The sequence below is a fragment of the Macaca nemestrina genome, chromosome 6, assembly GCF_043159975.1.
Source record: "Macaca nemestrina isolate mMacNem1 chromosome 6, mMacNem.hap1, whole genome shotgun sequence".
NCBI classification, from domain to species: domain Eukaryota; kingdom Metazoa; phylum Chordata; class Mammalia; order Primates; family Cercopithecidae; genus Macaca; species Macaca nemestrina.
In genome coordinates this window covers 96,562,114-96,587,620 of record NC_092130.1, presented here as the reverse complement: position 1 = coordinate 96,587,620, position 25,507 = coordinate 96,562,114, and the positions used below count along the sequence as shown (strand labels likewise).

General features: G+C 35.9%; 1 protein-coding gene across 7 annotated transcripts in view; it reads left to right on the top strand.

Annotated features, from left to right (window-relative positions):
* LOC105475073 (zinc finger FYVE-type containing 16) overlaps positions 1-25,507 on the top strand; it is a 65,281-nt gene that overhangs the window by 19,908 nt on the left and 19,866 nt on the right. For 5 of the 7 annotated variants that reach the window (XR_011624891.1, XR_011624890.1, XM_011730049.3 and 2 more), the window contains 12 exons: positions 361-469; positions 3,041-5,295; positions 6,794-6,890; positions 9,936-10,097; positions 12,083-12,225; positions 14,831-15,209; positions 16,422-16,544; positions 17,409-17,564; positions 18,427-18,651; positions 22,335-22,417; positions 23,112-23,216; positions 23,595-23,742. Coding sequence is in view for 5 of the 7 variants with exons in the window: in XM_011730049.3 (XP_011728351.2) it covers positions 400-469; positions 3,041-5,295; positions 6,794-6,890; positions 9,936-10,097; positions 12,083-12,225; positions 14,831-15,209; positions 16,422-16,544; positions 17,409-17,564; positions 18,427-18,651; positions 22,335-22,417; positions 23,112-23,216; positions 23,595-23,742 (3,946 nt within the window). In the remaining 2 variants the exon portion in view is untranslated. Of the gene's footprint in view, positions 1-360; positions 470-3,040; positions 5,296-6,793; positions 6,902-9,935; positions 10,098-12,082; positions 12,226-14,830; positions 15,210-16,421; positions 16,545-17,408; positions 17,565-18,426; positions 18,652-22,334; positions 22,418-22,882; positions 23,217-23,594; positions 23,743-25,507 lie in introns of those variants that run through there. The other 2 variants (XM_071098753.1, XM_071098754.1) reach the window with 2 other exon arrangements.

Here is a 25,507-nt window from a genome sequence, read left to right as displayed (position 1 = left end):
ACCGAATCCCAGAGTTTTTATGTGCATGTTTTTATGTGTTTGTAGTTTCATATGTTGTATTTATAAGTAGTTTTAGCTTTCCATTTTGAATTCTTCTTTGACCCATGAGTTATTTAGGTAAGTGTTTAAAAATTTACAATAGTTTATGTATGCAAATATTATGTTGTTAGAGTTGGTTTTCATGTCATTTTTACATATACAGGGGCAGTTTCCCCAACTGAATTGTATATTCCTTAAAGCAGCACTCTTAAATTTTATTTCTGTGTTAATTTCTTGACTGTTTTTCCTGGCATGGAATACATGGCATAATATTTATGTTACAGAATTAAATGAAATATTATTATACTTTTTATTTTTTAGGCATACAAGAATTAAATTCTGAATAAGTCTACAGGTAGGATGGACAGTTATTTTAAAGCAGCTGTCAGTGACTTGGACAAACTCCTTGATGATTTTGAACAGAACCCAGGTTTGTTGATTTTCCATTTTTGCCACTAATGGGATTTTAAAATATCTGTAATTATCTCAGGTATATAGTAATATTAGCAAAATTTTCTTTCAATTTTGGTCACATTGTTATCTTCTGCAAAAAGTTCATTTATTTCATAATAAGATGTTAGTTGATTCTTAGACTGAATGGGACCCGTAGCCAGAAACAGAAGTAAGGAACCTAGAAGGTTTTTTCCTAGATGCAAATTAGCTATAAGAAAGTCCTCTCTCTCCTCTTCTCTTCTCTTCTCTTCTCTTCTCTTCTCTTCTCTTCTCTTCTCTTCTCTTCTCTTCTCTTCTCTTCTCTTTTTGAGACAAAGTCTCACTCCATCACCCAGGCTAAAGTGCAGTGGCACAATCAGTCTCACTGCAGCCTCAACCTCCTGGGCTCAAGCATTCCTCCCACCTCAGCCTCCAAGTGGTAACACAGGTGCATGCCACCATGCTGGCTAATTTTTCAATTATTTGTAAAGACAGAACCTTCCTATGTTGCCCAGGCTCATCTTGAATTCTGGGCAATCCTCCTGCCACCGCCTCCCAAAATGTTGGGATTATAGGCATGAGCCATGTGCTTGGCCCCAGAAAGACCTTTAAAACCAACATATGAACAAGCTAAAAGCAACCTAAGAGTTCTGCATAAATTGGTATTTCATTACAACAAGAGATGGTATTTTATTTTATTATTATTTCTTTTTTGAGATGGAGTTTCACTGTTGTTGCCCAGGCTGGAGTGCAGTGGCGCCATCTCATCTCACTGCAACCTCTGCCTCCCGGGTTCAAGCAATTCTTCTGCCTCAGCCTCCCAAGGAGCTGGGATTACAGGCGCCTGCCACCATGCCTGGCTAGTTTTTGTTTGTTTTTGAGACAGAGTCTCACTCTGTTGCCCAAGCTGGAGTGCAGTGGCACGATCTTGGCTCACTGCAACTTCTGCCTCCCAGCTTCAAGCGATTCTCCTGCCTCAGCCTCCCAAGTAGCTGGGATTACAGGTGCCCGCCACCGTGCCCAGCTAATTTTCGTATTTTAAGTAGAAACAGGGTTTCACCATATTGGCCAGGCTGGTCTCGAACTCCTTGTTATCCACCTGCCTCGGCCTCCCAAAGTGCTGGATTACAGACGTGAGCTACCGCGCCCAGCCTAATTTTTGTATTTTTGGTAGAGATGGGGTTTCACCATGTTGGCCAGGCTAGTCTTAAACTCTTGGCCTCAGGTGATCCGCCTGCCTCAGCCTCCCAAAGTGCTGGGCTTATAGGCATGAGCCACCACGCCTGGCTGGTATTTTCTATAAAATGAAGACTAGGAAACTGGAAGACAGAACACAGAGGTTAGATTGTTTTTCAGCTCTTCCTTAGTCTAGTTTTTAATAGTGCAACTAAGTTTCTTTTTTTTTCTGAGAGACAGGGTCTTGCTCTTTCACCCTGGCCAGAGTGCAATGGTACAGTCATAAGCTCACTGCAGCCTTGAATTCCTGCGCTCAGGCAATCCTCTCACCTCAGCCTTTTGAGTAGCTGGGACCACAAGTGTGTGCCACCATGCCTGGCTAATTTAAAAATATGTATATTTTTTTACAGATGGGGTCTCACTGTGTTGTAGGCTGGTCTTGAACTCCTGGTCTCAAGTTATCCTCCCACCATGGCTTCCCAAAGTGCTGGGATTACAGTTGTAAGCCACCATGCCTGGTGACAACTAAGTTATTTTGAGTGGAATTTTTATCACTTACGGTATCTGCATTCAAAAGTGAAAACTAGAAAGTACTTTAAAATCAAATAAACATAGCTTCGGGTTCTCTCTCCTGCTGCCTTGTGAAGAAGGTGCTTCTCCTTTGCCTTCTGCCACGATTGTAAGTTTCCTGAGGCCTCCCTGGCCATGCAGAACTATTGGCTTATTTTATCTGGATGTGGCTATGGCCACCAACAGCTCCAGATTCACACTGCCCCCTGAGAAGTGTCCTTCTTCCTTTCTTCAAATTCGGAGTATCAGGAGAATGCTTCTAAGTGGCCCAGCTTGAAACAATCACATGCTCATCACTATGGCCATAGTGTGTGATGCTACTACCATTGGCAACCTCAATTAGAGCACCACAGGGGAGCGAGGGTAGGATCCAGGTGATAGAAAAATGAACAAGTAGAAAGCCAACTTGAGGAGTCCTCACAAACAAAGGAAAGATTAAGATCAAATTATTAGAGCAACTGTGCATGAGATCAAGATCTAAGAACGTTCATTTATTCAGTCAGTCATTTCTTGAACACTTAAGTTTCAGGAACTATTCTAAGCAATGGGGGTATAAGTCAGAAAAAAAGACAAGGTCCCTGCACTTGTGACACTTATTTTGTAGTTGAAACAGCCAACAATCATAAACAAGATAATTTCAGATAAAAATAAATGCTGTAAAGGAAATAAAAAAATAGTTTTGGAGGTTATTTCTGCTTTGCAAAAGGATAATCTGTGTTCTTTAAAAAAAGCTTATTTAGTTTAGAAGTCTTGGGAAACATAGTATGTTTAATAATTTTTATTTGATTTGAGTCTCCCGAATAACACTGTTTCTCTATTTCAGATGAACAAGATTATCTTCAAGATGTACAAAATGCATATAATTCTAACCACTGCTCAGTTTCTTCAGAGTTGGCTTCCTCACAGCCAACTTCATTGCTCCCAAGAGACCAACAATGTATTAATAGTTGTGCCTCATCAGAAACAAGCTATGAAATAAATGAGAGTTCCCTCAATGAAAAATCACTCAAGGGACTTACTTCTATACAAAATGAAAAAAATGTGACAGGACTTGATCTTCTTTCTTCTGTGGATGGTGGTACTTCAGATGAAATCCAGCCTTTATATATGGGACGATGTAGTAAACCTATCTGTGATCTGATAAGTGACATGGGTAACTTAGTTAATGCAACTAATAGTGAAGAAGATATTAAAAAATTATTGTCAGATGATTTTAAGTCTAATGCAGATTCCTTGATTGGATTGGATTTATCTTCAGTGTCAGATACTCCCTGTGTTTCTTCAACAGACCATGATAGTGATACTGTCAGAGAACCACAGAATGATACCAGTTCTGAATTACAAAATAGAGAAATCGGAGGAATAAAAGAATTGGGTATAAAAGTAGATACACTTTCAGATTCCTGTAATTACAGTGGAACAGAAAATTTAAAAGATAAAAAGATCTTTAATCACTTAGAACCAATTGTTGATTTTAACATGTCATCTGCTTTGACTCAGCAAAGTTCCAAAATGTTTGATGCCAAAGACAAGCTACAACACAAGAGCCAGCCATGTGAATTACTAAAAGATGATGGCTTAGTAAAAGAGGAAGTAGGTGTGGCAGTCATAACCGCTGCAGAATGTTTAAAAGAAGAGGGCAAGACAAGTGCTTTGACCTTCAGCCTTCCAAAAAATGAAGATTTATGCTTAAATGATTTAAATTCAAGAGATGAAAATTTCAAATTACCTGACTTTTCCTTTCAGGAAGATAAGACTGTTATATTTATGAAACAATCTGCACAAGAAGACTCAAGAAATTTAGACCTTAAGGATAATGATGTAATCCAAGATTCCTCTTCAGCTTTACATGTTTCAGGTGAAGATGTACAGTCCTCATTGTCCTGTCTTCCCGTATCTGGGTCTATGTGTGGATCATTAATTGAAAGTAAAGCACGGGGTGATTTTTTACCTCAGCATGAACATAAAGATAATATACAAGATGCTGTGACTATACATGAAGAAATACAGAACAGTGTTGTTCTAGGTGGGGAACCATTCAAGGAGACTGATCTTTTGAAACAGGAAAAATGTAAAAACATAGTCCTTCAGCCATTAATTGAAGGGATGGAAGACAGAAAGATAGATCCTGACCAGACGGTAATCAGAGTTGCGTCTTTGGATGGTGGTGACACCAATTCTACAGTTGTAGAATCTCAAGAGGGGCTTTCTGGCACTAATGTCCTAGAGTCTTCCGATTGTTGTGAGGGTTTTATTAATACTTTTTCAAGCAATGATATGGATGGACAAGACTTAGATTACTTTAATATTGATGAAGGCACAAAAAGTGGCACATTAATTAGTGATGCTGAACTTGATGCGTTTCTGACAGAACAGTATCTTCAGACCACTAACATAAAGTCTTTTGAAGAAAATGTAAATGACTCTAAATTGCAAATGAATCATATAGATATGAAAGACTTAGATGATGGAAACATCAATAATATATATTTCAATGCAGAAGCAGGAGCTATTGGGGAAAGTCATGGTATTAATATAATTTGTGAAACAGTTGATAAACAAAATGCAATAGAAAATGGCCTTTCTTTAGGAGAAAAAAGCACAATTCCAATTGAACAAGGGTTACTTACCAGTAAGTCTGAGATTACAAATGAATTATCAGTCTCTGATACTAATAGTCAATCTGTTGGAGGGGCCAGACCTAAGCAATTGTTTGGCCTTCCATCAAGAACAAGGAGTTCAAAAGACCTGAATAAGCCAGATGTTCCAAATACAATAGAAAGTGAACCCAGCAGAGCAGACACCGTTGTTCCAGTCACTTGCGCTGTGGATTCTACAGCTGATCCTCAGGTTAGCTTCAACTCTAACTACATTGATATAGAAAGTAATTCTGAAGGTGGATCTAGTTCTGTAACTGCAAATGAAGATTCTCTACCTGAAAACACTTGCAAAGAAGGCTTGGTTTTGGGCCAGAAGCAGCCTACTTGGGTTCCTGATTCAGAAGCTCCAAACTGTATGAACTGCCAAGTCAAATTTACTTTTACAAAACGACGACACCATTGCCGAGCATGTGGGAAAGTAAGTTATAAAAATCTTTAAATCTTTTGTTCTTTTGAGACATTTTAAACAAATATAATGTGATAGAAAAGGCTGATTAACAGATAATTACAAGATTGAGTTAGTTTAAAATCAGTGTTTTTCATCTACCAGTCAGGGAAATAAATAAAGCAGTGTTATTTTGCAGATTGGTTGATGGTTGAATAAATGTTACATTGTCAGGGGCATTAATTACATGCTGGGAAATGAGAAACAATTATTTAATTACTAATTTTTGTGACATTTAAGAATATTTGTTCTTATCTCTGTAATATTGACACGTTAAATATTCCAGATTTGGTCAGATTCCCCTTTGTCCTCAAACATTTAATTTCAAGACCAATCTACAGCTAGTGTTGTGATCAGTGCCCAGGGAAACACTCCAGAGCAAATTGGCTTCCACAGGGTTCAGAATACTGAAGCTGACCTTGAGTTGTGACTGGTAATAGCCAAGATAAAAAGACTGTCTATAAATTCTAAGGCTTGCCTATAGAAATCCTATTACATTTTTATTCAGATTTTTCAGTAATATGTTGGTTTCAGATCCGTCCTATTTTTTTTAACAAAATAATATTTTACTTTAAAAAGTTTTAAATGAAGAATTACAAAGAACTTTTAATATTGTAAACTTATTCATTAAAGATAGTTTTTGTTCCCTTTCCAATGAACATAATTGATTTAGAGGAATTCTCCTTATCAGAAATATGGTATCAAATTGCAGAAACTTCATTTAAGTTACAAAAAAAAAGAATTCCACCTATGATTATGGTGATTAGGAAATGATTTATATAATAAGGAAAAAGAGTTTTGGTTAATTAGGTTTAGGACCTCTCCACACTGCCTCTAGTAGGTGTAAGTATTATTTTATTTATTTATTTATTTTTTATTATTTTACTTTAAGTTCTAGGGTACATGTGCACAATGTGCTGGTTTGTTATGTATGTATACATGTGCCATGTTGGTGTGCTGCTGCACCCGTTAACTCGTCATTTACATTAGGTATATCTCCTAATGCTATCTCTCCCCCCACCCCACGACAGGCCCCGGTGTGTGATGTTCCCCTTCTTGTGTCCACGTGTTTTCATTGTTCAGTTCCCACCTATGAGTAAGAACATGTGGTGTTTGGTTTTCAATCCTTGCAATAGTTTCCTGAGAATGATAGTTTCCAGCTTCATCCATGTCCCTACAAGGGACATGAACTCATCCTTTTTTACGGCTGCATAGTATTCCATGGTGTATATGTGCCACATTTTCTTAATCCAGTCTATCATTGATGGGCATTTGGGTTGGTTCCAAGTCTTTGCTATTGTGAATAGTGCCACAGTAAACGTACGTGTGCGTGTGTCTTTATAGCAGCATGATTTATAATCCTTTGGGTGTATACCCAGTAATGGGATGGCTGGGTCAAATGGTATTTTTAGTTCTAGATGGTGTAAGTATTCTTGAAACAAAAATAAATTTGGTATTTTATTCTTTATAGGTATTTTGTGGTGTCTGTTGTAGTAGGAAGAGTAAACTGCAATATCTAGAAAAGGAAGCAAGAGTATGTGTAGTCTGCTATGAAACTATTAGTAAAGGTGAGTATTAACTTGATGTATTTTCTTCCAGTAATTGAATATATGTTAAAATTAATTGGATTGTGACAAAGATAAACTTCTTTATTTTCTTAAGGCAAGGACCTAGTGTTGAATTATCTGGCTTAGGTGGGACATCCCAAGGCTTGGTTTCTCTTCTTTTTGTTCCACTCTCACAATTAATACTACCAGTCTGGAAAGGAAGCATTCAGTTTCTGGAGTGGCAGTTCATTAACTTTTAACAGGTACCAAGTCCCTAAATGCTGCATTTCATCTGCCTATTTGTTTTTGTCATCATCGTCATGTTCATCATCTTAATCTAAATAAACACTTGTAGATACCTACCAATAAGTAGTACTCAATATTATTTATTAATAGCATAGGGCAAGATAATAGTTCAAACCCTTTAGAGAATAACAACCTAAAATGATAGTACAAGATAAGGTGGTAATATTTATGATTTTATAAATTCATAGGACTGCCACACTATTTGCACATTTTTGTCTCATATCTTTTTTTGCTTTCTCAACTTTAGAATTTTGCATATGTACACTTCCCATTATTTCTTTGGCTCTCTAATTAGCTACAATTATTAGCAGTAGTCCTGGTGGTCTTTGAGTTCTCACAGGTTGTGTGTGTGGGGGGGTGTGTGTGTGTGTTGTGTTTTTTTCCCCAAGTCCATGTTTATTCTTTTGAGTACCACTTGGCATTTTCAAAGATTCGTTGACAGTTTAATTCCTGGCAAATATTACTTGGGCCTTTTTTGACCAGACCTGTGCACTACCTCAGGCACTGCTTCCTGTTAGCCAGGGGGAATGAATACCTGATAATAATTTGTTTTTCTCTTTTGAATGAAGATAACTTTTTTCAGCAATTCTTCAAAAAGCTCTGATGTGAGTCTGTTAGCCTGAGGTAAGCTGCTTTTCTCCCTGCTGTTGACCTCTGCTCTGGAAGATAACAAAGTGTAAATCTTTTTATGTTTCCATGTTTATGAAGAGGTCAGTTTAAGTGCTTATAGTTGTTTTGTTTTTTCTTATGCTGTTTCAGTAGCCTAGAAGATGACTGCTGGTGCTGTTAGCCAAGGCAATCTGCTAGAATTCAGAAATTTTAGAGCAAGCTCCCACATAATTATCTCCCCCATTAAAAAGAAATTAAACATCCATGAGAATTTGAAACGTTATTTATGTTGACAGGTCAGATTTTTGGGTGAGCATTCAGACATATTTTGACTCTAAGGGTCCAGGAGGGGAGAAGATATGATCATTAAAGAAATTCATAGAATACTGAAATCAAGCTTTGGTTTATCAAAGAAAATACTGTGGAATTAGTTTATTTAGTTATCTGTTTAAATTTATTCTATTTTGATATAGCATATAGTTTCATTTACGGTGCTATTTATTATTAATTTATATGCCACAGGAAAGCATAAATAAAAGTTAATATCAGCTTTAGGGTTGAAAATAATAGAAGTGATCATTTAAAATAATGATATCAAATGAGAAGAGAAAGATGGTTCATGGGTTGTGAGACACACTATGTGAAAGATTGGAAGAAAAAGATAATTTGAATAGAGATAGTAGATAATGAGAAAGCTGTCCTGAGATTATGTGAGTTTCAAGGAAGCGCACATGTGAATGTCAATAAGTAGATTTGAGGCAAGTTAGAAATTACTTTGAAATTGAGAGTAAGATGTTTGGACTTCACTTGGTTAATGGAAGCCATTTTATGAGTGCCATCATTCAGTGGCACTTGAGGAAGATTGTTTTAGCAGTGGCAACATTTATAGCAGATCAGTTTGGAGAAATGCTGAAGGGAGAGCTATCAATGTACCTTGTTTTTTGGATGAAGAATCACTCAGCAGTATTCAGGCACTATTCTGCATTCTGAAGCTCAAGCTGAGAGCAAAATAGAAGCCATATTCTCATGAAATTTATGAATGTATGTAGAGATGGATAGTAAACAAAAAGATATCAGATGGTGATACTACCTTCAATTAAAAAATTTTAAAAGTGTAAGAGTGATAGATAGTTAACAGATTAGTGGCAAAAGGAATTTTTTTTTTTTGAGATGGAGTCTCACTCTGTCACTCAGGTTGGAGTATAATTGTGCGAACTTAGCTCTTTGCAGCCTCCATCTCCCAGGTTCAAGCAGTCCTCCCACCTCAGCCTCCCTAGTAGTTGGGACCACAGGCACACACTACCACGCCCAGCTGATTTTTTGTATTTATGATAGAAATGGGGTTTCACCATGTTGCCCAGGCTGGTCTCAAAGCAATCCTGAGCTTAAGTGATCTACCCGCTTTAGCCTCCCAAAGTATTGGAATTATAAGCGTGAGCCACTGTGCCTGGCCTTAGGTAGTATTTTTTATAATGTGGTCAGAGTAAGGCTTTATGGTAATATGACATGTGAGCAGAGTCTTGAAGGAGGTGAGATAATAAAGCTGTGTGAGTATGAGAAGAACATTCTAGGCCAAGGGAATAATAGGAGCAAAGATTCTAAGCTGTAGGAGTACTTACTTGAAGAACAAGGAGGTCTGGGTGGCTGGACCATAGCGAATGAGTGGCATTGTAGTGAGAGATGAGGTCAAACATGTAACTGGGAAAGTGGAGGAGGTAGGGATGAATTATGTTGGGTCTTGTGAGCCATTGTAACAACTTAAATTTTCACTTTAGTTAGCCATTAAAAGATTTTAAACAGAGGAATAATGAGATATGATTTATGTCTAAAAGAATCTCTCTAAACTATGTTGGAAATAGACTCTAGGGGTACAAGGACGAAAACAGAGATAGTCATGTTAAATAAGGGTTATTCTCTGTGGATATCAAATATACACCTTAGATATAATATTGAAATAACTTATTGGTAGCTTATCAAAGTGGCATGCTGCCAACTCAGACAGTATCTTTGCCAAGTGCTACTTCTTTTTCTTGATTAGCCATTTCTTTCTTTCTCGTTACAACTTGAAAAATAGAATATTTATTGAAATTTACTTTGAAGTAAATTACAAAAACATCTGAGATTTTAATACTATTGTTTTCCCCTTTATAGCTCAGGCATTTGAAAGGATGATGAGTCCAACTGGTTCTAATCTTAAATCTAATCATTCCGACGAATGTACTATTGTCCAGCCTCCTCAGGAGAACCAGACGTCCAGTATACCTTCACCAACAACTTTGCCAGTCTCAGCACTTAAACAACCAAATGTTGAAGGTAATAGAAGAAAATGCTGTGTCTAAGACTAAAGATAAATTATCAAAATAGAAATTCTCTAATGTAGCCAGAAATTCTCTAATGTAGTCAGGAAAGAGAAACCAGATTAAATATCAAGAGGGATTTAATACAGGGAATTGGTTACACATGCAGGCTGGAAGACTGGAAGAGCAAAAAGGCTGTGCTCAAGTGCCTCAGCAATTAGTAACTGCAGGAAGCAACCACCACAACTGGAGTTTGGGGCTACAAAAGGGGAGAGGCTAGAGCTCAGTGTAGGAGCACCAGGAGGTGTTTGGATCGCAGATGTTGGAGTCAGAAGCCTTGGTCACAGCACCATCAAGAGGCCTCATAGAGTTGGTGCTCAGATGACTAAAGTAGAGCTCCAGATTTGATGTTAGGAGTACTGAAAATCATGAGTCTAGCAGCTGTATCTAGCGGTGTTGCTGCTGCAAAGATCCTGGCAGGATCCAGAAACAAAGAATTCCTTCTCATTTCTTCCCACCTTATGGTCTCCCACCAGTGCCTGCTATTGGAAAAAGCTGACCAAAGCCAGTAACGAGAGTCTGGGAATTGCACTTTCCAGACTTCCAACCTGGCATCCAAGAGCCCAGTTTAGAGGGTGAGCTTGGGTTTGAGAGGCAATACGTAAATAATTGTTCTATCTCCTTTTCATTAAAAACCTATTTGTAGTTGTGTATTTTACCACAGTAATAATGTTTTTTAAATCTGTTTTTAAATCATTGAGTTATCTGCTCCTTTTTACAACCCGTCATCAATTAGCATCTTGAGTAAGGCACATGTATGTCTTTAAATATGAATTATTAGTCTCTTACATGCTGGAAAAAAACCATAAATGTCAGATAAAGGCAAATTTGGATCCTTGTATTTTTGTGGACTTCAGTTTATTACTCAGTAACTGTTTTCCATTTATTATAATGAAATAAGGAGACTCAGCATTATATGGTTGTATATTATAGCCTAAAGATGAATAATTTGTGTTTGAAAATATGTGCATATTCTTATATTGATAACCCAAATGATTAAATTATAAAAATATTGCAAATACAAAAAAGATATGTTATTTAATATGTCTACCTACATTGCAAAAAATATATATATATAATTCCAATTTTTTCAGAGTTATCTTTATTATGTTCTGGAAAGTAGACATTGAACCTTTTTTTAAAAAAAATATTGTTCTAAAATCATCTGGCAGAGATTTTCATAACCTTCCTCTATGGATGCTTTGTAAGAAAAGAGAAAAATGTTTATGCTGATGTCTAGTTATTTCCTTCAAATTTGGAAGGAAATAATAAGTATTAATAAAATTCAGTATCTGCATTATAAGAACAAAAAATGTTATACTTGTTAAATAAAAGTAAGAAATGTCGTGTGATATTAAGACATTTCAAGTGATCCTGTTACCTTTTTTGAGGTTTTAAATTTCTTTTTTTCTTTATATATATATGTATGAGGAATATACAGATAAGCAATATATATATATATATGCTTCAGTCTACTCCACTTTTCATCACTGTACCTTAGTCCCTAAATTTTATTCAGTCTCCACTCCGTACTCACAAAAACTTAGTCTCAATAATATAGGCTTTAAATCTTCCTTCCCCATTGTCTTTAAGGTGTAACCTTTCCTGTCTACTCCTCTTCAGAGTGATTCCCAGAGCCACCTCTGGTCTAATATGCTCTGAGGTTATACAGATCTCCTGTCCCTTCCTTTTCATAGTATATGATTGCCAAGGCCATTCCTGGTCTAATATGCTCCCTTTGTATGAATTAGATAGAAACAGACTCCACTCAGGGTAGAGGGATCACAAAAGGCTATTTCTCTAGACCTTTGTAGCCCTGAGAATTCAGGGATTGCCAGTGGATAGCAAAAAGCTTTTGAAAACATTTCCTGATCTATTTGGCATTAAATCATTGTCATATTACCAGATTAAAATGTTTTACTTTTTCAATTGGGATTCTAGGACTGTGCTCCAAAGAACAGAAGAGAGTATGGTTTGCAGATGGTATATTGCCCAATGGTGAAGTTGCAGATACAACAAAATTATCATCTGGAAGTAAAAGATGTTCTGAAGACTTTAGTCCTCTTTCACCTGATATGCCTGTGGTAAGGAATTCAAAGAATAACTTATTGACTAAATAAAATTTTATTTCATAGATAATTCCTGGTGTGATTTTATTAGAGTACTTTTTTTTTTAAAACACTTTGAGCTTCCTAAAATAAGAGATGTATTGATATACTGAATACATTTTAGATTTTATCCCCTTAAAAAAAAAAAGAGAGATAGTCTTGCTGTGTTGTCCAGGCTGGAGTGCAGTGGCATAATTACCACTCACTGCAGCCTCTAACTCCTGGGCTCAGGTGATGCTTCCACCTCAGCCTCCCAAGTAGCTGGGATTACAGATGTGAGCCACCATGCCTGGTTTAGACTTTACTGTTTAAAAAAAAAAAAAAAGATTTTTTTTAATTACTTTTTTTTTTTTTTTAAGAGACATGGTCTCACTATTTTGCCTAGGCTGGTCTCAAACTCCTGATCTTTAGTAATCCTCCCATCTCATCCTCCTGAGTCATTGAGATTACAGGTATAAATCACCACACCTGGCAGATTTTACCTTTTTTTTTTTTGAAATGGAGTCTCTGTCGCCCAGGCTGGAGTGTAATGGCGCAATTTCAGCTCACTGCAACCTCCGCCTCCCGGGTTCAAGCGATTCTCCTGCCACAGCCTCCCAGGTAGCTGGGATTACAGGCACCCACCACCACACCTGGCTAATTTTTGTATTTTTAGTAGAGATGAGGTTTCACCATGTTGGCCAGCTGGTCTCAAACTCCTGACCTCAAGTTATCTGCCCATCTCGGCCTCCTAAAATGCTGGTTATAACAGGAGTGAGCCACCGCACCTGGCCCAGATTTTACTTTTTTAAATGTCAGTTTAAGGGACTGGTTCTCACACTTTCGGCCTCAGGACCCCTTTATACTCTTAAAAGTTATTGAGCACCCTAAAGCACTATAGGTTTCGTGGGTTATACCTATTGATAATTACTATATTAAAATTAAAATTCAGAAATTTAAATATTTATTAACTAATTACAAAATAAGGCTATTACATTAGCAGAAATAATATTTTATGAAAAAAGTTTTTCAGAACAAAAATTTAGTGAGAATAGAGGCATTGTTTGCCTTTTTGCCAATTTCTTTAAATGCCTGACTTAATAGAAGACAAACATATTCTCACATCTGGTTCTACATTCTGTGTGTTGTGATACTTTTTTTTTTGGTTAAATTATATGAAAAAAATTGTAGGACCGCACCAATTCCCTGAAAGGGTCTTGGAGACCCCAGGGATCTCTAGACCACATTTTGAGAACCACTGGTTTGGGGAAATGTAACAGATTTAGTAATTTAATTTATACTAAGATCTATTTAGTTATTTTCAAACATTCAAGAAAGTATGTGATGATGATAACTTATGCTTGCATTTGCATAAATGTACTAGATGTTAAACATAAGATATATAATACAGAATCCCAGATCACTAAGAATTCTCATTGTAAAGTGGCACATACTCATAGAAGCAAGTATAAATGTATGAATTAGTAATGTTTTATGCATTAAATAGATTTATTGAGCATCTACTCTGTGCCAGTCACCTGGTTGATTCTAGCTACATACATATATTAGAAAAGATGGATACTAGGTCGGCTGCGGTGGCTCACCCCTGTAATCTCAGCACTTTGGGAGGCCGAGGTGGGTGGTCACCTGAGGTCAGGAGTTCAAGACCACCTGACCAACATGGCAAAACCCCGTCTATACTAAAAAAAATACAAAAATTACCCGGGTGTTGTGACGCATGCCTGTAATCTCAACTACTAGGGCAGGCTGAGGCAGGAGAAAATCACTTGAACCCAGGAGGCAGAGGTTTCAGTGGGCCAAGATTACGCCACTGCACTGCAGCCTGACAACAGGGTGAGACTCCATCTCAAAAAAAGAAAAAAAAAGATGGATACTTACCGGCTCTGTTGAAGTTTATATTTGGTAGAAACATACGCTGTTTGTCAAGAGTTCATGAGCTACACTTTACAAATAGCTGTAATTACCATGGGTATGTTTCCTAGCTAGCACCTACTGTCAATCTATATTAATGAAAACTCTGAACAGGCTAGTAAATATTGAGTTCATAAATGGTTCTTATTTCATATTGACTTTGTACAGTCTAAAAAGAAAAAGGCTTTTTTGAAATAGTCTTTATGGGTAGTTTATTCCAGGTGGTTACTCTTGTGGAATATAGCTAATGCGCTGCTTCCTAACCACTCCCCTCCCCTTCTTCCTACCTTGTCCCTCCTCCCTACCCACCCAAGGGTTTTTGGCTATCATAAGAAGGGGAGAGCCTTGGATTGAACTAAGCTTGCTTACTGTGTGATATGATATGGGATCTTGAAGTTCTTGCCTCATTTTTCCCAGTCTTAATATTAAGTCATTAATACCTACCTGAGCATGCAGTAAAACTAAAACTTTATACTTCTAAATACGTTATGCTCCTGAATTTGAAGAATCAAAATGGTACTGTTTCTTGGGAAATTTGACTTTAAGGGAATTTCTGAGCCCATTTTGGTTTTATTCTTACCAAAAAGATGTTTGGCTATAGTGATCTCATTTCATAGTTGAACAGAGAATATGAACTGATTTGTTAATTTTTTTATTCCATGTTTTACAGACAGTAAACACAGTGGATCATTCCCATTCTACTACAGTGGAAAAACCAAACAGTGAGACAGGAGATATTACAAGAAATGAGATAATTCAGAGTCCTATTTCTCAGGTTCCATCAGTGGAAAAATTGCCTATAAACACAGGAAACGAGGGGTTACCTACTTCTGGTTCATTTACACTAGATAATGATGTTTTTGCAGAAATTGAAGAACCATCTAGTGCTACTGTTGCCTTAGTTAACAGCAATTTACCTATTGCTGGTATTTCAGATTATAGGTTACTGTGTGATATTAACAAGTACGTTTGCAATAAGATTAGTCTTCTACCTAATGATGAGGACAGTTTGCCCCCACTTCTGGTTGCATCTGGAGAAAAGGGATCAGGTAGGAGAGCAGTTATTTAAATTTAAAAAAATTAAAAACTATATATTGATCAATTTTGTCTGTGACATATGAAATGGATTTTCTTAAAACTTACTTTGGTTGCAGTATGTACTAGGGCTGGTAACTTGTTTACAGAAAGTCTTACTATATTAAAAACAAATTCTAAAAGTATTTGAACTTTTATGATCCATTTATCACATCTGGCTCCCTAATTTCAAATGACGCAAACTCCAGTGCAATAGGGAAGCTCGTAGACCTTTAGTCTGAAGAAATGTTTCCATTGTATTAGAATTTTGACACCGGATTATTACTTTTTTTTTTTTTTTTTTTAATGAGCATGATACCTAAAGAAAAGAGCATTAAATTGGATGGCAAAGCTAGGAAGTTTAGTTCCTTGTCTGCTACTTGTTACATCTATGACTTGTAATGTGTTATTTAATCTCCTTGGGCCTCAGTTTCCTTCGTAAATAGAGAGAACCTAGATGATTTCTAAGGTCCTTTTCAAGCAGGAGATTCTATGGCTAACCCCCACCCCAGAGTGGTTTCTAGGATAGACACTTGTCACTCCAGGCGTTATGTCACATGGCGGTTCTCTGTGTGATAGTGTAGGGGAATGAAGCTTCGGATCTCTGTTCTGTCAGCAGGAGCCGCTACATGAATCTAGGTGTAGTGGCAAAAATATAGTAAGCCCTGTTCTTTGTGTGCCATGCGTATCTTTCTATTGATTGTCAAGATTTTTTATTTTATTTTTATTTATTTTTTTGCTACCTGGTCACTGATATAGGCATATAGTAGCAAGTGCTGACACAGGCATGTGGTAGCAAGCAGCATATATAACGTGGGTCTAGACTACTTTCACAGACTTGTACATTTCAAAAATTATAAATGGAGTGCCTGCCAAACTGGAATCCACTTTATAAAAACGTTTGTCTTAAAACTTTGAAGGTGCTAAAATTGTATACATTTGCTGTTTAATCAACATAGTGTAAATATACTATATGCATTACAGTATTAATAACTTTACATGGAAAGAAAAGTAAAAATTACTATTTAACAGTTGTCTAGGTTGTTGACTGATTTTATGAAACATGTTTGCTTTTGTTTTTAAATTTGATCAGGCCACTGGTGGATTTATAAATTTGTTTTTTTCTCATTTGTAAGCATATTTAACAGGATATTTATCCTGATTAATATATTACTTTCATCATTTAGTGCCTGTAGTAGAAGAACATCCATCTCATGAGCAGATCATTTTGCTTCTTGAAGGTGAAGGCTTTCATCCTGTTACATTTGTCCTAAATGCAAATCTGCTCGTGAATGTCAAATTCGTATTTTGTAAGTAATAATTTATCCTTATTTCCTTAATTGGTAAGCAGGATTTCTCAATTAATTACATCTTCAGGTTAGATTTTGACTGGCATTGGTGAAAAATAACCAGGATTGGATATTGGTTTTTCAGCCATATGTGACTGTAAATAAATTTTGCAAATTTATGTTCAGTAGGACTTGAAACATGAGCTTACAGATTTGTGTTAGCATCCCTCAGTCAATCTTAGGTTTACGTCATGAGCTTATATAGCTGAGCTGTATTTTGATTCTCTTGATACAATTGACTATATCTCCTGTGGCTTTTAGATAAATTGAAATTTAGTAACCGAAATAAGCAGCAATTCTGATTTAGTAGCAGTAAAGACAGTTTTAAAGTAAGTGACATGTGACCTAATTAAAGAGTAAGGAAGTAATCCTTAATGATTAATAATCCTCACTACTCCATAATGCATCTGTCAGCTTTTCATTCTATTTGAAACTAGATTCTTATCCACTACATTTCAGCATTTAGTGTGTCTTTTATTTTAATGTTATTTATTAATTGGCTCCCTATGATAATCCTTTTTCTTACTTTATATGAATCTTACACAATTCAATTTAAGGTTTTCATAAGAAGAACTTTGGGAACACAAGGAATTTGAAAAGTTATGGCTGGGTGTGGTGGCTCACGCTTGTAATCCTAGCACTTTGGGAGGCCAAGGTGGGTGGATCGCTTGAGGTCAGGAGTTCGAGACCAATTTGGCCAACATGGTGAAACCCTGTCTCTGCTTTAAAAAAAAAAAAAAGAAAAGTTAAATGCAGAAACAATTGTTCTTCGTTTTTTGGTTAATAAAAGTTGACCTTAATAGTTATATTCTTTTATCATCTAAGATTCCTCAGACAAATATTGGTACTTTTCAACCAATGGATTGCATGGCTTGGGACAGGCAGAAATTATTATTCTATTGTTACGTTTGCCAAATGAAGATACTGTTCCTAAGGACATCTTCAGACTATTTATCACCATATATAAGGATGCTCTAAAAGGTATGGCATTTTATTTTGAACTGTTCAGACTAGGGAATGGATAAATTTGTTAAAGGCATTTATGCTTTTGGCTGTGCTAGCTATACTAAAGAATTATTTCTTGAAGAGATTGCTGATTTCTGAAAATAGCTTAATAATTACTTTGTCTCTTTAAAACTAACATTTTATGTGATTAGTGGTCTATATGCAGATTTTTGTATTTAAAAAATGGAAATATATCCTTGATTTTTTTTTTTTTTTTTTTTTTGAGACAGTGTCTCCACCCAGGCTGGAGTGCAGTGGCACAATCTTGGCTCACTGCAACCTCTACATCCCGGATTCAAGCGATTCTTCTGCCTCTGCCTCTCAAGTAGTTGGGATTACAGGCACTTGCCATCATGCCCAGCTACTTTTTGTATTTTTAGTAGAGGCAGGGTTTCAGCATGCTGGCCAGGCTGGTCTAGAACTCCTGATCTCAAGTGACCCGCCCGCCTCAGTCTCCCAAAGTGCTGGGATTACAGGCGTGAGCCACTGTGCCTGGCCTGCCTGCTTGTTTTTTAAATGTATCTATGTAATTTCCTTACTGTCTGTACAAGACTAGGAGATTTGATAATTTTTCACATGATCATGCAGTAAGGAGAAAAACTGAACGGTTGGAAACATTTTCAAGTTTTTGTTCATAATCCCCAATATCCAGGAATAATTGGGAGCTTTGTGTACAGAAGGTATTTAATAGATGCTTTTGCAAGAACAGAAACAAGAAAAAAAAACTATAGTGTCTTAACTTAAGACAGTTTGTATTGGGATATTCAAACTCAGAACATTTCTTCAAAACAATAACAAAACAACTTAAAATCTTTTTACTAATGATTTTATTTTGCAGGAAAATACATAGAAAACTTGGACAGTATTACCTTTACTGAGAGTTTTCTCAGTAGCAAAGATCATGGAGGATTCCTGTTTATTACACCTACTTTTCAGAAACTTGATGGTCTCCCATTACCAAGTAATCCTTTTCTTTGTGGAATTCTTATCCAGAAGCTTGAGATTCCCTGGGCAAAGGTTTTTCCTATGCGTTTAATGTTGAGATTGGGTGCAGAATATAAAGGTAAGTTTTAGAGTAATAAGTTAAATTGCATATTTTCAAAGAATGTAAAGACTTTCAGGGAATCATTAACATCAATTTTAATGGATTAATGGAACTACTTTTATTTTGCTGTGCTTTTAAAGTTCTAAGACAACCCTCTTCTGCTACCAGGTTGGTCTAGATAACTGTGGTATATCTTCAAGTTTCTAGATGTTTATAAGTTATTTTATTACCTAAAACTTTTCTTCTTAAATTTCAGAACAAAACAGAAAACTTTCTTTCACAGTACAGGTTGAGTATGCCATATCTGAAATATATTGGATCAGTTTTTTGGATTTTGGACTTTTTTAGATTCTGGAATATTCACAGAATACATACCAGTTAAGCATCCCAAATTCAAAATCTGAAATGCTCCAGTGAGCATTTCTTTTGAGCATCACGTTGGCATTTGAAAAAGCTATAGGCCGGGCAAGTGGCTCACGCCTATAATCCCAGCACTTTGGGAGGCCAAGGTGGGTGGATCACATGAGGTCAGGAGTTCGAGACCAGCCTGGCCAACATGGTGAAACCCTGTCTCTACTAAAAATACAAAAATTAGCTAGGTGAGGTGGCAGGTGCCTGTAATCCCAGCTACTCAGGAGACTGAGGCAGGAGAATCACCTGAACCTAGGAGGCAGCTTTGCAGTGAGCTGAGATCGTGCCTTTGCATTCCAGCCAGGGTGACAGAGCAAGACTACGTCTCAAAAAAAAAAAAAGAAGAAAAAGTTACAGAGTTTAGAGCATTTTGGATTTTAGGTTTTTAGATTTGGGATGTTCAACATGTGTTAATTATTTTTGCTAAAATTTTCTTAAAAGTATCTACTGTTGGGAGTTTGTTATGTTGCCTGCATATTAAGAAGGTAAATCATTGCCTCTCTCCATTTTTCTATATTATAAAGCCAAACATAAAGGATTTTTGGGTTATCAGTGCTATTGTTTTCAGTTACTGACTATAATTAAAAGTAACTATTTTTAGGGAAGGAAGTACTTAGAAATTGTGGTTATTTTTCTAAGCTTGATTATTCTTATTTTTATATTCTGATGTTTATCTCTCAAAGGTGATATAGCCTGTATCATTCATGTGTATGGGCATGTGTGTGTATTTACTTATCTACCCTTGACACAACTGGTGATTCTAAAGCTGCTGTGATGTTTATATATATGGTGATTTCTGAGTTAGAATCATTTCTAGTGTTAAACTTTTTTGAATTCCCACTGTATCTTTTATCTCTGACTTTTTTCAAGAAATATATTTATTGCATTTGAAGTACATCACGTCTAATGAACTTTTTAGACATTTGATTCTAATATAAGTTGGTAGGGATTTTCTTGGAGGAAAATTAAATGTTGAGAAGCTATAAAAGTGGTGATTACTATTTCAGAATAGACAAATTAAAAAAAAAGGGATAATCTATTTGGCAAATTTTATTAAATTGTGATTTTGGGAATGAGTGTTCCTTACCATTTAAGATTTATATGTGTGATGCTATTAACTTGTGGGAAGAGTAACAAAATTTAATTTGCATCTCAGGTTTCGTACTGTGTGAACCAAAGAGCTTAAGACATTTCACTTTAAGCCAAATGTTTCATCAATTCAACCCAGTATTTTGCCTCTGATTTAATATTTTTTAATAGAAGATTAGGGGAATAAACTAGCTAATCAAATTATTATGGAACATGTCTGTAAGTATGGACAGTATTTTTGCCAGTAGCACTTCTAGATAGTCTGGTTTTCTCACACTGAAGGTTGGAGAATCATGGAGCAATATGAAGGGCTTCTCATAAATCATAGGGATTGGAACTGCAAAGCTATGATAAGCTATTTAGTAGTAATAAGGGGAAATTGTCAGTTATATATAATAGTTAATTCGCCTCAGCTGTTTTCTGAATTCTTTCTGTCCTACTAGATTTTACATAGACTGGCACTTTGACATTATTGGTGCCCATGTCTTTTTAGATGTGAACTCTGTGTGTGTGTGTGTGTGTGTGTGTGTGTGTGTGTGTATTTTGTTACAGAGGTAACGTACATTTGAAAAAACTAATGTGAAAGTTAAAGTCCCAAGAATAAAGACTGAAAGTAACTGTCTCAAATTAGTAATTTTTAAATGCTTTTGAAAATATCTGTGGTTTTATTCTGAGATCACTGGTTTTGAATACCATTAAATGTTCAAATAGATGATTTATGAGGTCCCTTTGTAACTCAGATAGTATGTCATTCTAAGCTATAACCTGTTGAGAACAGTGTTTTAAACAAAATTACCTCTTCATATTGCAAAGGATGCCCCCTTATTCATATAAGGCAAAAAGTTACCAGTTAATCATGTCCTTTATCATTTGTATGTCTTTTAACACTAATGTCTTGTATTTTTTTCGAATCTAGACCCACTGTCCTTCAAATAACTTAGTTGCCTTTTTAGAATTACAAAATATGTTTGTACTAGCAAGAATATGACTACTTTGACTTAAGTCTTTAAAGCAGCTAATGTTGGGTATGTGGTGCTTCTTTAGAATTTTAAGAAAGTGTATTTGTGTAATAGACATTAAAGAGATTAGTTTGCTTAAGACCTAACTTGAGAACTGAAGGTTACAAATGTGTCTGTGTGTTATCACTATAGAAATAGTCTTGCCTTCTTTCCTTCAGAATCCCTGCTGCGTTGCCAGTAAGGTCTCTTTTCCTTTTTGTTGTCCAGTATTTATGGTGCTCTAAAGAAAGAACATAGTTAGGTAACCAACCTCATGTCCCTTCCCTTTTTGTGCATTAGTTTCCCTGACTCTATCTGTATATTTCTTTTATCATGCTGAACCAATAACTTTAAAAGTTTACGACCATTCATAAATTAGCACAATTGAATATTAATTATGAATGCCTTAAAAGTCTTTAGTTCTTTGTATTTATCTTTAAATTATCAGAAATTTATAGAGTTCTAACCAGTTATCATAATTTTCCACCCCCTATAATTTTGCAGAAACAAGATGTATAATGAAAAGATTAAATACTTTGGAATCAGACAAGCCTAGTTCCAAATCTGTTTCACCAATTATTAACTTAGCCACTAGGAACAAGTTGATTCATTTCTGTGTCTCAGCTTTCTCATTTATGAAATAGTATAGACACACTCATTAGGTTGTTGCTGGATTTAAATAAGATAACGTATGTATAGTTCCCAGTTCAATGTAGCATCTAGTAGATACATAGATAAACAGTAAGTGTTAATATTATCTCTTGGCTGAGTGTGGTTGCTCATTCCTGTAATTCCAGCACTTTGGGAGGCCAAGGTGGGCAGATCACCTGAGGTCAGGAGGTTGAGACCAGCCTGGCCAATATGGTGAAACCCTGTCTCTACTAAAAATACAAAAATTAGCCGGGCGTGGTGACATGCGCCTATAATCCCAGCTACTTGGGAGGCTGAGGCAGGAGACTTGCTTGAATCCTGGAAGCGGAGGTTGTAATGAATCGAGATCGCACCGCTGCATTCCAGCTTGGGCAACAGAGTGAGACCTTGTCTCAAAAAAAAAAAAAAAAAATTGTCTCTCTCCCTTAAGAACTGATTGGGTGATATTTTTACATAATGTTTGTTTGTAGAATGAGAATTGAAGGTAATAAATTCAATAATTTGGGCTTTTTTTTTTTGTTATAGTAACCAGTTTTCCTTTCTTATGTATAGCATATCCTGCTCCTCTAACAAGTATCAGAGGCCGAAAATCTCTTTTTGGAGAAATAGGACACACTATTATGAACTTACTTGTTGTGAGTAATTGAACTATTTTATTAGGTGTTTTTATACTGTTACTTTAAAACTTTATTTAGCAAAGTTTACACATTTATATTTTCCTACTTTAATTTGCCATGTTTGGTATAATGACCATTCATTTACAATAAATCCTAATTATTTTAACATATTAGTGCTCAGTTTTTGATGAATTGCTTTTGTAGAACATACTATCTCCTCATGTATGTGTACCTGATTCTAATTGCCTTTTGATTCATTCTCCTGCAGTTCTTGGATGTTTAGGTAATGTAATAACTCTATACAGACCTCTTAAAGTTGTTGAAACTTTTGTAAATGTATTAGTAAAGTCAGTCAGTCTTGTGATTTTGAGCAAATTATGACCTTAGTTTTCTCGTTTATAATAGGAAGTGTTGGATTAGATGATACCTAAAGTTCCCTTCCACTTATACTTTTTGTAATTTTGTGTTTCCCTGTTACCATAGAAAAATATTTCAGTGGACTCACTTGTATTTATCCATGCATAGTTTGAAGACCTTTTCTATTTTGGAAGTTCTGTAACTAGAAAGAGGAGATACCCTAAATACTACAAAATTTTTCCTGAGAATCATATTCTTTATTACTGTTGTGGAGAAGGATTTCTTAAAGAAGGATTTAATGGATGGAAAAATGCTCATGGTTAGTAGTTTATGGTAATGCGATTATTCTATGTAGGACCTTCGAAATTACCAGTATACCTTGCATAATATAGATCAACTATTGATTCATATGGAAATGGGAAAAAGCTGCATAAAAATACCACGGAAAAAGTACAGCGATGTAAGTATAATTGTTTTATTCAAATGACAATTATTGAACATTAGAGTTCCTTAGAATTGTGTCACATTAAATTTTTTGTTTTGAATTAGACTATCTAATGTATTATGGCAACAAACATTGTTTTTGAAATTATAGAATTTGTTTGCTAGTAAATAATCTGTTTGATCATATTTTTTGTCTCCTTACTGTTTTATTGAGGTGATTACTGTTCAACTGAAGTGATTTTATTTTAAAACATTTGTTTCTATCACATTCCCAGGGAGTTGTCCAGACCAAAGCTTGACGATTATGAAGCTGGTCAGGAACGTGGCTCTTAGAATAGGCATACAATGTTAAAAGTGTTTCTAAACAAATGTTGTTGTTTTTGTTTCTTTCCAGGTAATGAAAGTACTAAATTCTTCTAATGAGCATGTCATTAGCATTGGAGCTAGTTTCAGTACAGAAGCAGATTCTCATCTAGTGTGTATACAGAATGATGGAATTTATCAAACCCAGGCCAACAGTGCCACTGGCCATCCTAGAAAAGGTGAGCATCATGGTTCCTAGTGCTAATTTATAAAACCACCTCAATTAATAGAATTCCTTTCAAGGGGGAAATATATGTATATTTACTTAATTGCTGAATTGTTGGTGATAAAACAGTATGCTTTGAAATTTTAGCTACACAACAGATTTTAAAATTGCTTCTAATTTTTGTTTTTCTCTTGGACTGCATTAGGCTTACAGACTTGGAAGACTGTATTCCTTTTGATATCTTTAGGTTTAGTATATCCCATAGGGTGGGAGTCTTTCTTTGAGTAGTTTCTTTCTGAAATAAGGTATTTCTTTTCACATTTGTTCACTCTCTGCTCTGACTCCTCTTAGTTTGGGGAGCACAGGTTGATAAGGGTAGGAATGATTTATAAAACATAACAAGCAGCATCTGTGAATGACATTACTCTCGGTTCTGGCTGAATGGCTTCAGTGATTGCTATGATTACCAAACCCTTGCAGTAGAAGGCCTAACAAATTGAAAGTCAAATGGAAGCATTTCATAAAATTAATAAATTATTATAGGATAACATACTTAAAATAGTCTTGACATCCTGGCTGCTAGTAAAATTTTTTCCTCTGCTTATAAAAGTAATATATACTTATTTGTAGTAAGCTTGGAAAATACATTTTGAAAAGTAGTAAAAGAGGCCGGGCGTGGTGGCTCACGCCTGTAATCCCAGCACTTTGGGAGGCTGAGGCAGGCGGATCACGAGGTCAGGAGATCGAGACCGTCCTGGCTAATACGGGGAAACCCCGTCTCTATTAAAAATACAAAAAATTAACTGGGTGTGGCGGCACGCACCTGTAGTCCCAGCTACTCGGGAGGCTGAGGCGGGAGAATGGTGTGAACCCGGGAGGTGGAGCTTGCAGTGAGTCGAGATCATGCCACTGTACTCCAACCTGGGTGACAGAGTGACAGATCGAGACTCCATCTCAAGAAAAAACAAAGAAAAGTAGTAAAAGAGAAAAGTGCCAAGCTATGGTCACTATTGACATTTTACTGTATATCCTTCTTATATTAACATATGTTAAATAGATGATTTTATACTGGATAGTTATACTTTTATATTGTACTTTATCACTTAACATGATATTGGCATTTTTGCCACTAAAATTTAACAACTTTTTAATATGTATTTGTTGAATAGGTATATTTTTACGTGGTAAAATTTAAGTTATTAATATTTATAGTGAAAAATCTCCTTTCCTCCCTTGACCACCCAGCCATCCTCTTACTTTCCCTACAGGCAACCAAACCAGTGTTATCAGTTCTTATATATCCTTTCAGAGACATTTTTGTTTTAATATATATTTAAGAAATACACACACACACCTATCTCTTTCTTCCACTTTTTTAGACAAGTCCTAATATTTGCTCCATTCTATACCTTGTTTTTTTGTTGTCGTTAACACACTTTGGAGATTATTCTATGTTTGTGTATAAAGAGCTTTTATATTCTACAGAACTTTCCATTTTATGTGTTGTACGTCATTTAACTGTCGCTTATTGATGGACATAAGTTGTTACCAATCCTTAGGGGCTATTTATAAAAACGCTATAGTGAATAGTTTTGTACACATGCTGTTTTGTACACATTTGAACCTATCTGTAAGATAAATTCCTAGAAGTGGAATTGGTGTGTCAAAGGATACATTTACTTGTAATTTTAATAGAAAAATGCCAAGTTAGGGCTCCAGAAAGACTGTTCTGATTTGTGCTGTCACCAGTAGTGAATGTTTGATTTCCTACACCCTCA